This window comes from Vulpes vulpes, chromosome 13, assembly GCF_048418805.1.
Source record: "Vulpes vulpes isolate BD-2025 chromosome 13, VulVul3, whole genome shotgun sequence".
Lineage (NCBI taxonomy): Eukaryota > Metazoa > Chordata > Mammalia > Carnivora > Canidae > Vulpes > Vulpes vulpes.
In genome coordinates this window covers 36,004,890-36,019,290 of record NC_132792.1, presented here as the reverse complement: position 1 = coordinate 36,019,290, position 14,401 = coordinate 36,004,890, and the positions used below count along the sequence as shown (strand labels likewise).

General features: G+C 34.6%; 1 protein-coding gene across 27 annotated transcripts in view; it reads left to right on the top strand.

Moving 5' to 3' along the window:
• The window catches only part of VPS13B (vacuolar protein sorting 13 homolog B), a 727,825-nt gene that overhangs the window by 61,214 nt on the left and 652,210 nt on the right, over positions 1-14,401 (top strand). For 18 of the 27 annotated variants that reach the window (XR_011996562.1, XR_011996561.1, XR_011996560.1 and 15 more), the window contains 4 exons: positions 5,053-5,321; positions 12,763-12,858; positions 13,314-13,436; positions 13,907-14,044. Coding sequence is in view for 22 of the 27 variants with exons in the window: in XM_072734208.1 (XP_072590309.1) it covers positions 5,053-5,321; positions 12,763-12,858; positions 13,314-13,436; positions 13,907-14,044 (626 nt within the window). In the remaining 5 variants the exon portion in view is untranslated. The remainder of the gene's footprint in view (positions 1-5,052; positions 5,322-12,762; positions 12,859-13,313; positions 13,437-13,906; positions 14,045-14,401) is intronic. The other 9 variants (XR_011996563.1, XM_072734213.1, XM_072734215.1 and 6 more) reach the window with 1 other exon arrangement.

Here is a 14,401-nt window from a genome sequence, read left to right as displayed (position 1 = left end):
TGGATATTTGGGCTGTTTCCAGTTTTGGCTATTATAAGTAAAGGTGTCTGGGACATTCTTCTACAAATCTCTTGTAGACATGTGGTATGCTTTCTCTTCGGTAGATACCTAACAGTGGAATTGTATGTTGAGGTAGTGCCAGGTGTGCCATTGACATTCCCACAACATTGTATGAGAGTTCCACTTGTTCCACATCTTTGCCAGCATTTGGTGTTATCTTTTTTTTTTTTTTTAACTTTTTGCCATTTTGGTGGATATATCTCATTGTGGTTTTAATTTGCATTTCATAGATGGGCAGTTATTTTGAAGTTTTTCATGTGGTTATTGACCATTAATATATATTTACCGTTGTGAAGAGTGTGTTAAACATTGGTTATTTTTAAACCTTTGTTGGTTTTCATTACTGATTTGTAATTTTTGTAATATATAATTGATTCAAGTCCTTTGTTACATACCTGTTTTAGGAATATTTTTTGTGGCTTGTGACTTGCCTAATTCATTTTTGAGTAGATTTCTGGAGCAGAATTTTAGTTTTTAATTTTATTTAAATTCAATTAATTAACATTTGTTATTGGTTTCATAGGTAGAGGTCAGTGATTCATCAGTTTTATGTGGTATCCAGTGCTCATTGCATCATGTGCCCTCCTTAATGTCTAGAGTTTTAAATTTTGACTAAATGTAGATTTCAAATTTTTGTTTTATAATTGTTTCATTCTGTCGTCTAAGAATGACTAGGTTTTTCTTCTATGTTATAGAAGGAAGAAAACAGGGGGATCCCTGGTGGCTTAGCAGTTTAGCGCCTGTCCTTGGCCCAGGGCACGGTCCTGGAGTCCTGGGATCGAGTCCTGCATTGGGCTTCTGGCATGGAGCCTGCTTCTCCCTCTGCCTGTGTCTCTACCTCTCTCTCTCTCTCTCTCTCTCTCTCTCTCTGTTTATCATGAATAAATAAATAAAATCTTTAAAAAAATAAAAGGAAGAAAACAACTCTATTTGCTTGCAGAATAGTCAGAATTAGTTTTCTCATCTATCTAAGGCATAGATCCTTTTATTGTGAGTACTGTGGATTCCTTTGACACTCTGGTACAGTCTATGAACCTCTTCTCAAAAGGTTTTCAGCATCTTGGTTTCAGTATGCCATGGTATCCTTTCTTCATGTTACTTGTGTTTGGAATACATTAAGGTTTTTATGTCTGTGGGTTTGTAGTTTTCCTGTGTACTTAGAAAATTTATGGGCATTATTTCTTAAATTATCTTTTTCAGTTCTCTCTCCTATGGAGACTCTAATTACATGAATATTAGGCTGTATGAAGTTCACCAGAGCTCTCTGCTGCTCTGTTCATTCTTATTCTTTTTATTTTTATTTTGTTGATTTTTTTTGTTGTTGTTGTTGATTATTGAGCATTTCTGTTTCTGCTCTGGCTCACTAATCTTCTGTATCTAATCTGCTGTTAATCACAGTTTATATTTCAGCTCAGATACTGTGTTTTTCATCTTTAGAATTTGTATTGTTAAAAAATTTATCTTTCATATTTCTTCTCATTTATGCTTTCTTAAATACTTTAAGTATTTATATAGCTGTCTCAATGTCTGTGTTTAGTAATACTAAGCTGTGTCATCTTTCTGTATGACTTTTTTCCTAATCTGTGTTTTATATATTTTCTTTTTTTGCATGTGTGATAATTTTTAATTTGATGCCATACATTGTGGGTTTTATCTTGTTGGGTGCCAGATATATTTGTATATAGCAAAAAGTTAAGTTACTTGGAAATAATTTAATTCACTTGTCTTGCTTTTTTTAGTTGTTTTACTTGTTTTTTTTTTTTTTTTTTTTGTTTTAGTTGTTTAGTTGTTAGGTTGTTTTACTTGTTTTTTTAGTTGGGATCAGAGCCACCATTAGCTTAAGGCCAGTTTTGTCTCACCAGTGATGCAGCCTTTTGAGTACTTTCTTGATGCCTAATGAATGAAAGGTTTTTTCTTTCTTTCTGGTGAGATCACAAACTAGTCCCAATTTTGTGTAAGTCTTGAGGGTTGTTTTCTTGGCTTTTTTCTGGTGGTTCTTTTAGTGGCCTCAATAGTTTCCTTGCATGAAATTGAGTATTACTTACCTGAGACCTGGAGTGGGAAGGACCCTCTGCAGATAGAAGCTCTCTCTCTGAACAGGTTTTTCTTGTTTGGTACTTTCGCAGCAAACTGTAGCCCCTGGACTCATTATTCTTTCTTCTTAGGAGACTACTGTGCTTGGATTCTCTCCTCCTTGACCCTGGCTTAGAAACTCCTTCCAGGCCATAAGATGGGGCAAGCATATACCTCATTTTTTTTTTTTTTCCCCATGTCTCAGGACTCACTGGTTTAACTGCCTGATACCTAGTGTCTGAAAACCATTATTTCCTGTATTTTTTTTTTAACATGTGCTTCTATGTCAATACATTAAATAATGACAATTAGCAAGAAGTGTAATAGCTATCATAATTTCAAAGTAGTAATGTGTGTAAATGGTATTTTGAAATAGCTTTACAACTGCCTTTCTGATTTTTGTAGGCGTTACAGTTGATGGTGATGCAACTGTGATTTGTTACTTATATTTATAATTAAGCTATGTAACTGCAGTTTGTTAGCTACATTCATAATTAAAAGTGCTACATTTAAACACTTTATTTTTTCCATTGAAATTTATGAAGTTCCTGAATTCTATCAAAGGGTCCCAGGTTAAGATGCACTGTTCTGAAGGAAAAGAATATTTTAGGAAATTCTAACCAGAGATTAGGGAGATGCTTTTTTTCTTTTCAAGGCTCTAATTATTCTTTCTTCAAGGGAGGTGAGCAAGAAATTTGAAACTTCAGAAGCGTCTTTCATCAAAATCCCTCTTAATTTTTAATTAAGTATGAATTATAGTGGCTGGTTGCTAGTGATTTTTTTTTTCTTCACAAGGTCAGGCAGTGAGTACTTCTTCTGTTTCACTGGTTTATTTTTATTTATTCATGAGAGAGAGAGAGAGAGAGAGAGAGAGGCAGGCAGAGACATAGGCAGAGGGAGAAGCAGGCTCCCTGCAGGGAGCCCCACGTGGGACTTAATACCAGGACCCTGGTATCACAACCTGAGCCAAAGGCAGATGCTCAATCTCTGAGCCCCCCAGGTGCCCCTATTTTAATGATTTAGAAACAGATGTCAAGAGTCCAGCTCTGTAGAGTCAGCCTGGTCACTGCTTCCTGGATAGAGGTGGCCTGACTTGTTTTATGACCAAGATGATATTCATTGACGTCCAGTTTGAAGTCTTACCTGGGGCATTGGTAACAGGTTTTATTCATTCCCCAATAGAAACTGATAAAATGTTTATGGTTAAACAGCAAGATAAAAAGATTATATAAAATGCTTTCTAGATTTTAACTTTTATAATTTATTTTGAAGTAAAATGGCTAAAGTTTCTTGATACTTGATACTAGGTTCTTTAGTTACTGCATACTGTCATTTCCTTCCCAGAAGAACTAAGGTAAATGGTCATGAACTATACATATAGGATATTCCAAGAGTCTCCTGTCATAAGGTTTTTAAAAGTTACGAAGTTATTCTAGGCAGAAATCCTATAAGTAGATCTGAATGAAGATGATACTTAATGGAGTATATGTATTATAGTTTTATCACTGAAAAGTAGATATGCTGAAATCTGCTGGAGACTGCTTATACCATGAATTTCCTAAAAAGTAATTTTTTTCTACATTCCATGGTACTTGTTTTTTGTTGGTGTTGTTAGGATAATGTTAAAGGGCTTTGATGCAGTTTGTCTTATAAAAATGGAATGAGTTGGGGATCCCTGGGTGGCGCAGCTGTTTGGCGCCTGCCTTTGGCCCAGGGTGCGGTCCTGGAGACCCGGGATCGAATCCCACGTCGGGCTCTCGGTGCATGGAGCCTGCTTCTCCCACTGCCTGTGTCTCTGCCTCTCTCTCTCTCTCTCTGTGTGACTATCATAAAAAAAAAAAAAACAAAACAATGGAATTAGTTGGAATGGTTGAAATCTGGATCCTATGCCAATTTCTAACTTAGTGAAAGTTCTTTGCTATAATTTTTTCGTATGTAGAGTGGGTACTAATTTACATTCCTAGTAATAAGAATCACCAACAATACTATTTTGTTTAGCTTTATGTATGTATGATTCTATTATAATATTTACTTCTGCCTTTAGGAATAGTTCTTTTTTTTTGGGGGGGGGGTGCATTTTGCCTAGGAGTGCTTGATGTTTTTATTGGGTATATCAGGAAATAAAGAACTTTTCTTGGATATTTCTGATACTGTGTTTCTTTTTTCTTTTTTTTATAAATTTATTTTTTATTGGTGTTCAATTTGCCAACGTATAGAATAACACCCAGTGCTCATCCTGTCAAGTGCCCACCTCAGTGCCTGTCACCCAGTCACCCCCACTCCCCTGCCCACCTCCCCTTCCACTACCCTTAGTTCGTTTCCCAGAGTTTGATACTATGTTTCTGAGAAAAGTCAGTGTTTCACTACTTTGCCTTATTTTGAGGAGGAAGTTTTTAATTAGTGGAATGCTAAAGAATGAATTTATTCTTTATATTTAGCTAACACATTTAAAATTATATGATTGATTATGCCATATATAATATGAATTGTGAACTATGAATGGGGATTAGCATAGTACAACATGTAGAAACTTGAAAGTAGTGGGGTGCCTGGGTGGCTCAGTGAGTTCATGTCTGCCTTAGGCTCAGGTTACGATCCTGGGGTCCTGAGATGGAGCTCCTTGCTCAGCAGGGAGCCTGCTTCTCCCTCTCCGTCACTTTCCCCTGCATGTGTTCTCTTGAGTGAATGCTCTCGTGCTTTCTCTCTCTGTCAAATAAATAAAATCTTAAACCAACAAACTTGAAAGTAGTAATGCTAAATTATTGGTTTCAAATAATAATAGCCATTGTATAATTTGTGTATGATTTATATGTGGAAAGAAGGATGTGTTACAGAATTTACATTCTTTTTTTTTTTTCAGAATTTACATTCTTAATTTTAAATTGTCTTGATTTATTTAAAATGACTTTATTTTGATAGGTTCTGAAGATGAAACAAGAATAGATATGCAGTATACTGCTCAGTACAAAGGCCAAGAGCTGTATTCACAGCACGAAGATGAACAGCCACAGGGATGGGTATCGTGGGCCTGGTCATTCGTGCCTGCAATTGTGAGTTACGATGATAGCGAGGAAGACTTCCTTGGGAATGATCCTACATCAGCCATGCATCAGCAAAAAGCACAGACTTTGAGGGATCCTATTGTGTCTATAGGATTTTATTGTACAAAGGCAACGGTGACTTTCAAAGTAGGTTTCCTCTTTCTTGTCTATTTTACCTTTAATGTATAAATTTTGATTTCTAGGAAGGATCTGATTTGAAGTTTGTTTTATACTTGGTAGATGTAAGATAGTCTAGCAATCTTTTCTTTTCTTTTCTTTTCTTTTCTTTTCTTTTCTTTTCTTTTCTTTTCTTTCTTTTTTCTTTCTTTCTTCTTTCTGATTTTATTTATTTATTTATGAGAGACAGAGAGAGAGGGGCAGAGACACAGGCAGAGGGAGAAGTAGGCTCCATGCAGGGAGCCTGATGCGGGACTCAATCCCGGGACTCCAGGATCACGCCCTGGGCCAGAGGCAGGCGCTAAACTGCTGAGCCACCCAGAGATCCCTGCAGTCTTTATTTCATAAAATTATGTTCCCTCATCTGACTCTGAATTTTGATGTTTTTCTATCTTCTTAAAGCCTTCTCTTTTTTTTAAATCAGTTTCTTGGAAATCAGTTTCTCCTCCCACTGAATCTTTAAATTGGCATATAGAGATCTCTTTATATTTCTATTAAAAAATCTCTCCCATGAATTCATATATACCTCCAGTTACTGTTTTATCTCTGGCTTTCTTTCATTACAAAATTTCTTTAAAGGACTGTTTATATAAAATTTCACTCTTTCCTCACCTCTTTCACTCTACAAGATAGTCCTATTTCTTTTCTAGGTCCTCATTTAACTTGTTTTTTTCAGCAGTGTTTCACAGGCTTTGACTCCTTTCTTATTTGACAAACATGTAAAGTATATAGTCGAAAGAGATTATATAATAGGTATTTTCCTTTTAAAGAACAGTAGAATGAACACTTTAATATTTTTATGGTAAGTTTTTAATTCCAGTTAAAACAAACCAATATAACATACAGTGTTACATTAGTTTCGGGTATATCATATAGTGATTGAACACTTCCATACAACATCTGGTGCTCATCACAAGTGTACTCTTTAATCCTTATCACCTATTTAACCCATCCCCCCACCCTCCCAAACCATCAGTTTTTCTCTATAGTTAAGAGTCTGTTTTTTTTTGGTTTGTCTGTCTTCCCTCACCTTTGTTGCTTGTTCACTATATGTGGCTTAAAATCCACATGAGTGAAATCTCTGACTGGCTTATTTCACTTAGCATTATACCCGCTAGCTTTATTCATGTCATTACAAACGGCAAGATTTCATTCTTTTTTATGGCTGAATACTCAGTTGTGTATACACACACACACACACACACACACACCCCATATCTTCTTTATCTATTCATCAGTCAATGAACAATTAAACTGCTTCCATAATTTGACTATTGTAAAATTATGCAATCAGCATAGGGATGCATGTATCCCTCTGAATTAGGAATACCCTTTATTGGGGATCCCTTGGTGGCTCAGTGGTTTTGTGCCTACCTTTGGCCCAGGGCGCAATCCTGGAGTCCCGGGATCGAGTCCCACGTCAGGCTCCCAGCATGAAGCCTGCTTCTCCCTCTGCCTCTCTCTCTCTCTATCATAAATAAAAATAAATAAAAATAAATCTTAAAAAAAAAAGGAATACCCTTTATTTTAAGAAATAGAAAATTCTTATTATTTTGGCATCCCGTGTGTGTTCTTTGAGCATATACTGTCTTATTTGACAGATATAGCTTAAAGTTAATTTTGAGTGTTTATTTCATAGCTTTTATTTTTGCTTTTAATTATTTTTACAGATTTTATTTATTTATTTGACAGAAAGATAGAGAACATAAGCAGGGGGAGTGGCACAGAGATAGAGAAGGCTCCCTGATGAGCAGAGTCCGAGGTGGGACTCAGTCTCAAGACCTTGGCATCCTTGAGCCAAAGGTAGACTCCTAACTGATTAAGCCACCCAGGCACCCCTCTTGGCTTTTTATAATAGTGTTATCACACATGTAATGCCCTTAAACAGTATCTAATTCATTCAACAAGTAGATACTAATGCCTTCTACGTGCCAGGCACTGTTTTGTCTTTAAGGTTACCCATTGAGCAGATGACATATATATCCCTGCCTCTTAAAGTATAAATTGTCAAAAAAAAAGTATAAATTGTCACTATAAGCGAATAAGCTGTATAGTATACCCATTTATAATAAGGGTTATGTAGAAAAAATACAGAAGAGGAATAGTGAATGTGTCCATTAGATAGGAAGGGATTATGCAATTTACTTTTGGGTGATCAGGGAAGGTTTTAATGGGAAGGAGATCTTTAAGCAAAGACTCATGAAAGAGGAAACTTTGTGAATTAGTAGGAAAGAATATTCGAAGAATAGCAAAAGACTCTAAAAGTTCAAGGAATAGTAAGGAAGCCAGTGCAGCCACAGCAAAGTGGGCTAAAATCGAAGCAGTATAAAATCAGGTCAGAGAGGTGATGGGGTTGGGGAGAGATCCGTAAATTGTAAAACTGTATAGGTCATTTTAGGTTGGGGACTTTGTCATTAGTCCTGAAGAGGTTGAGAAGTTTTTGGACAATTTATAGCATAGTGGTTACAGGATGATCTGAGTTATATTTTAAATTGCATCACTCTGGTTGCTGTGTTGAGAATAGATTATAGGGGGTGAAAGCAGAAATAAGATCAGACAGGATAAAAATTTTCAAGCAGAAGATAATGATAGCTTGGACTAGGATGATAGGCAGGGGAGGTGGTGAAATGTAACTGTATTTTGGATGTGTTTTGAAGGTCAAGAGGACAGTGTTTCTTGATTTTATTATGAGATGTAAGTGAAGAGGATCCAGAGATGGTGCTTGAGCAACTAGAATAATTGAGTTCTGATTTTTTGGCATGAGGAAGACTGTAAGAGGATTAGGTTTGAGATAGAATGGGGAGTTTGGTTTTGGACAAATTTAAAATGCCCACTATATATTCAAGTAGAGCTGTTGGGTTGGATTAATGAATTTAGAATTCAGATTAGAAGTTTGGTCTGGGCATAAGATTTGAGAGTCAAGATTTTATTAAGACTGGAATCAGTATAGATACAAAAAAAGAAGAGGTTCTAGGGCCAAGCTCTGGGGTACTGTGATGTTAATGATTTGGAAAGAAAAGGCAGAAATAATGTGGGAAACTGAAAATAAGTTAGGCAGAAAACCAAAAGTGTCTATTTGGAAGCTGAGTGCCATAACGTTTTAAAGTTGACAAAGTAGGTCATTTGTGAGAATGGATTATTAGATTTGGCATTGTGGGAATTGTTGGTGATCTTGACTAGAGCAGTGATTTGACAGTAGTGGGATCTTAGTTGGAGTTGATTAAAAGCAAATGGGAACACTGGTGGGAAAGTAAAGTGGCACAGTCACTGTGGAAAAAAGTTTGGTGGTTCCTTGAAACGTTAAACTTACAATCAAGTTACTCAGCATTTCCACTATAGGTGCATACCCAGAGGAATTAAACTGTACTTAAATAGATGTATATGGGGATCCCTGGGTGGCTCAGTGGTTTGGCGCCTGCCTTTGGCCCAGGGCGCGATCCTGGAGTCCTGGGATCGAGTCCCGAGTCGGGGACTGCTTCTCCCTCCTCCTGTGTCTCTGCCTCTCTCTCTCTCTGTCTATCATAAATAAATAAATAAATAAATAAATAAATAAATAAATAAATAAATCTTTAAAAAAATAAATAGATGTACATGAATGTTCATAAAAACACTATTTACAATGACCAAAAAGTTGAAGCAACCTGGGGTGCCTGGCTGGCTCAGCTGGTAGAGTATGCGACTCTTCAGCTTGGAGTAGGTTCGAGCCCCACATTTAGTGTAGAGATTACTTAAAAAAACAAACAAAACCCTTAAAAAAGTTGAAACAAACCAAATGTCCATTAGTAGATGAAAGAAAAATAACCTTTTCAGAAAATGGTGGGTAGTTTTTTTTTTTTTTGTTTGTTTGTTTTTTTTTTGTTTTTTTTTTTTTGGTAGTACACCAAACTCAGTAAGTAATTTTTAAAACAGCTACTTGTATCTCCAGCTCTTGGAAATTGCTGGTATACATTGATCAAATAAATCATCCATCCTCTGCCTGTCTCCTCTTCTGCTTTCCATCTTCCAAAATTTTGAGATCCTCTTTTATTTAATAAATTCTTCAGTTTTATTTGTCTTGTTGGTTTATTATGGAGGCATTTTTCTGCAGGAGATAAACTCATGGGTCCAACCTGTGATGTAGTATTTAGTTAACTTGTTAGATACTGGAAATGTAGCACAGAAAATAACAAGTTTTTGCTCTCAGGGTGTTTTTAATTTGGCGTGGATTGTTTCCTTAAATAAATTTTTTCAATCAGTAGTAAAGGGAGACAATTTATAACTACCCCAGCTAGTGGATTAAAAGTATTTTAAAGTAAATAGTCTTTAAAGACTTTTCTAATTTAAAATCATTAAGTATTTTCTAATAATGACAAACCCTAAAAGATATAGGAAATGAGTTTTTAGCAAAAGTTAAACTTGATTGATTAAAAATTTTTTTTGGTAATAAAGACTGGGGCAAAATGGTAAAAATACATATATTTTACACTTATTTCTAATTTGTCTATGAAACAAATTATTTTTATTATAAATTTCATAATTGAAATTACCTGATCCACCTTAGATGAAAGGAATATGTATCAGTCTGTAAAATTAAAAACAACAACAACAACAATAAAATCTTTAAAACATAATAAACTGCATCTGGGTGGTGCAGCTGGTTGAGCGTCTGACTCTTAGTTTTGGCTCATGTCATAAATTCAGGGTCCTGGAATGGACACCAATCAGGTACCATGCTCAGTGTGGAATTTGCTTGAGATTCTTTCTCTCCCTTTCCCTCTGCCCCTTCTGCTCATGCTCACACACTCTCTCTTGACTGTTGCCAACAGTCGAGATACACATTCCATATAATATCAGTTTTGTTTTTTAAATTTATTTAAAATTTTTTTTTATGATATGATCATCTCTGCATTTAACAGATGTTTTTGGCAATAATAATTGTAATTGTATTAATTGTAAGTATATTCAGACTTAAATGATAAAAGATAAACATTTTCTTAGTAACAGCAGCATGAATTAACTACTTACTTTGAGAACTTACACTTATGACTTGGTGTAATTTTGAGTAAAGTTGACCTACAATGTTACATTATTTCAGGTGTACAACATAGTGATTCCGCATCTTTATACCTTATGGTAAGCTAACCACAAGTGTAGCTACCATCTGTCAACATACAATGCTACTACAGTGTCATTGACTATATTCCCTATAGTGTGCCTTTTATATTCCCATGACTAATTTTCCTGTAATGGAAGCCTACATATATCCCATTCTTCTTGATCTGTTTTGCCCATTCCCCCTTGAAACCATCAGTTTGTTCTCTGTATTTATTGGTCTGATTCTTTTTGTTGGTTTGTTTTTTAGATCCTACATATGAGTTAAATCATATGGTATATTGCCAGTTTTAGATGATCCAAAAGAAGTTGTTTTTAATCTAAGTTTGTGAGGGAATTTAAAGATTGCTAGTAAAATTCTATCTTTTCTGGTGATTTTTGCATATTTATGTTGAATTTGAAATTATTTTGGTATATTCCTCTTCATTGATGAGAAGAATTGTATTAAATTGAGTCAGAGTAGTTTGTGTTTATATACAAAACTTTTATAGACTTTTAGAGCAGTACTCATTATACATCTTTTTAAAAAATTTAGAACATTTATGTTTCTAAGGTTTCTCTAAGAGACGTATGTTGAAATTTAGGAGGAAAACATTAGAATTCATTGTTCAGCTTGGATTTAAGAATATATGGAATTAATTTGTGGTTCATATTTTGGTCAGAAAATAAGGTCATGTTTCTACATTAGCATTCTGAACAGTTGATATCAATCCAACAAAAATCATGCCAAATTAAATGTAGCATTAAAAAAATCATGTTGAAGATTTTTCTTGTAATATTTGAGTCCTTTTAATCAATTAATTGCTTTTTCTTTACAATAATTGTAGACAGCTGAAGGGTGATCAAGTTTAAAATGCTGAAAAAAAAGTCTAAAATGCTGAATTTTACTTGAGCATTTTAGAATTGTACAACAGTGTGTATACCAGTTCTAGAAGCATCTAAGAGATGAGGGCTTATATATACAATATTTTTGTTACAAAAAATGAGAATAATCAGTTGATTTTAAGTATAAAGTTATGTTTAAATGATAACGTTTTTGTTCAGTAAGTTCTGTTTGACTGAAGTTATTGTTTTTTTTTTTTAATGTGATCTTTGATTTTGCCTTAATGTTTGAATAATGTATCCATTTCACAAGAGTGTGGACGGGTCTCATTAGTAAACATGGCAGAATACCTTTGAGAAAATAAAGACTTTATTTTGGAATAGTTTTAGGTTTATAGAAAGCTTGCAAAGTACAGAGAGTTCACATAGACTACTTACTGAGTTCCTCTGTTAACATTTTATGCTATCATAGTACATTTGTCAAAAGTAGGAAGCCAACACGGTTGCATTACTGTTAAATTCCAGACTTTAACTGAGTTTCATAATGTTGTTTTCTGTAACATGATCCAAACCAGGATACCACATGCATTTAGAAAATTTACCTCTTAAAAATGATTTATCTAGGTTTGTCTAGATATATACAAGTAATGTTTTATAAACTTCAGGCGTGCGAAGGTTGTAGGGGTGGTGGGTGTTTTGGCAGCATCTAGGTTAGTACTTGTTATCTAGCTGTCACTCATTAAGTATTTACATGATTGAATGAGTCTGAGACATATATTTTGAAGGTAAATCCCCATGAACCTACTTCCCTCATAGAGCTAGATGAAGTTTTGTTGAATTTGTGTTTTTTCATAGTTTTCTTTTTGATGAAAAATTTGGGAGAAACTTTGGAAATGATTGAACTAACCCTGGTTGAATGTGTAGGGAGTATAAAATGAATTGAGGTTAAAATACATGTAAATTTTTGGCAGAATATATGAACCATTATATGAGACTGTTCTAGTTACATAGGTTTTTTTTTACCCTTTTTAGGCAATATTGCTAAGACATGTTAAATAAAAATAAGATGGTATTTCAGTTCTCTCTTTGAGCTTAGACTAACATTTTCTTTCTTTTTTTTTTTTTTTAATTTTTACTTCTTTATGATAGTCACACAGAGAGAGAGAGAGAGGCAGAGACACAGGCAGAGGGAGAAGCAGGCTCCATGCACCGGGAGCCCGATGTGGGATTCGATCCCGGGTCTCCAGGATCGCGCCCTAGGCCAAAGGCAGGCGCCAAACCGCTGCGCCACCCAGGGATCCCTAGACTAACATTTTCAACCGTTATAGCATGGATAATCTGTTACGGCTGTTTTTGTTGCACCTGTTCTCCTGCTTAATAATTAAATTTCCTGAATCTTAAAAGTTGACCCTGTTTACATCAATTCATCATAATAATGACAGGTTATTGCTATCTAATACTAATTTTACTTACTTAATATTCTTATATTGTTTCTTAGCTCACTGAAATGCAAGCTGAGAGTAGTTATTATAGCCCTCAGAAAGTAAAATCCAAAGAAATATTGTGTTGGGAACAAGAAGGAACTACAGTTGAGGTAATCATTCAACATTGAACATATATTTAAAACTTTTTGAATGTTCCTTAAAGTTAATATGCAGTAAACGGAGGCTTTTATCATAGTGACGTGTTTAAAATATATTCATGGTTTTTATTTTTATTTTAGTCATCAATAGTATTGATTGAAATAATTATGACTTTAACATAGATTCTACTGTAATATGAAACATTAATTCTTTCAGTCTTTAACTCGTATGAGCTTGTATGTATATGTGGATTAATGTTGATAAGATGGCAGTCATTGAGGATACAAAGATTTGAGGATACAGAGAGAAATAAGATGTTTCTTATTTTAAATTTGGAAAGGCCATAATCCTAGAGGTTTCTACTAATTCAGAAATTCTACAAGGGGAACCTATAACATGTTTTTAAGTCTGTAACATTTTTATGAAATTCAAATTTTTAGTTCTAATGTTTCCTTCCCTCTTATAGGCCCTTATGATGGGAGAACCTTTCTTCAATTGCCAGATTGGTTTTGTAGGTTGCAGAGCCTTGTGCCTTAAAGGAATTATGGGTGTTAAAGATTTTGAAGAGAATATGAATAGAAGTGAAACTGTAAGTCAGATTCTCCCCCTACCTCTTCCCCCCTCTTATGGATAGAATACAGGGATAATGAAGTGCTTATTGAAGTGTTTAACCATACCAAAAAATCTGTTAGACTACATATATCTTTGGCTTAAGAGAGGAACTTCACTGTTTTCCCTGTAAGAAATTATAGGGCTCAGGGGAATTTAGAAAGTTGGTAGCACTTAACACCTGGACAGTAGTTCCAAATACTTTCCAATTCATAAATGTTTCATCTTTCTTGTTTATGGCAGCTACTTGGAGTTCCTTTTTGGTTTGTAAAATGTTCTTTGCCAAGATAGGCAGTGAAAATGGAGACAGCATTCCTTGTCTTTTTATAGGACTTAAAGTTGTAGTGATTTCTATTAACTACTTAATGGGTATTATAAAACCAAGGTTTTATTTTCTTTAACAGTTTAATGATTTTTCCTCCTGTTCAAAAATTTTGCATTTATTTTTAGGAAGCCTGTTTCTTCATTTGTGGTGAAAATTTGAATATGAAAGGTTTGACATACCTTACAAATTCATTGTTTGATTACCGAAGCCCAGAAAATAATGGTACTCGTGCAGAATTTATCTTGGATGCAGCTCATCATAAGGTCAGAGAATATATATTTGAGCCAATTTCTAGCTGTGTCTGGATGGACACTTTGTGTGAATACTTGTGATTGCCATTTTTCTTTTTAAGTAATACATTCTGAATGCTGGTTGTTTATTGAAACCTTTAGAATATTTTAGTCCAGGTTCTACATCTATAGAGGTTTGAAGAGTACACAAAGGTCTCTACTTATATATACTAAGTAGCCAATTAGTTTGTTTATCCATTCCCTACTGTTAAAATAGTCATGGAGGAAACTTATAGAATTATCATTTAATTAGCAGTTACTTTTGGATATAGGATTAATGGGAAGAGATGAAGAATTTTACATTTTACTAGGTAAGTGTCTTAGTGTTTG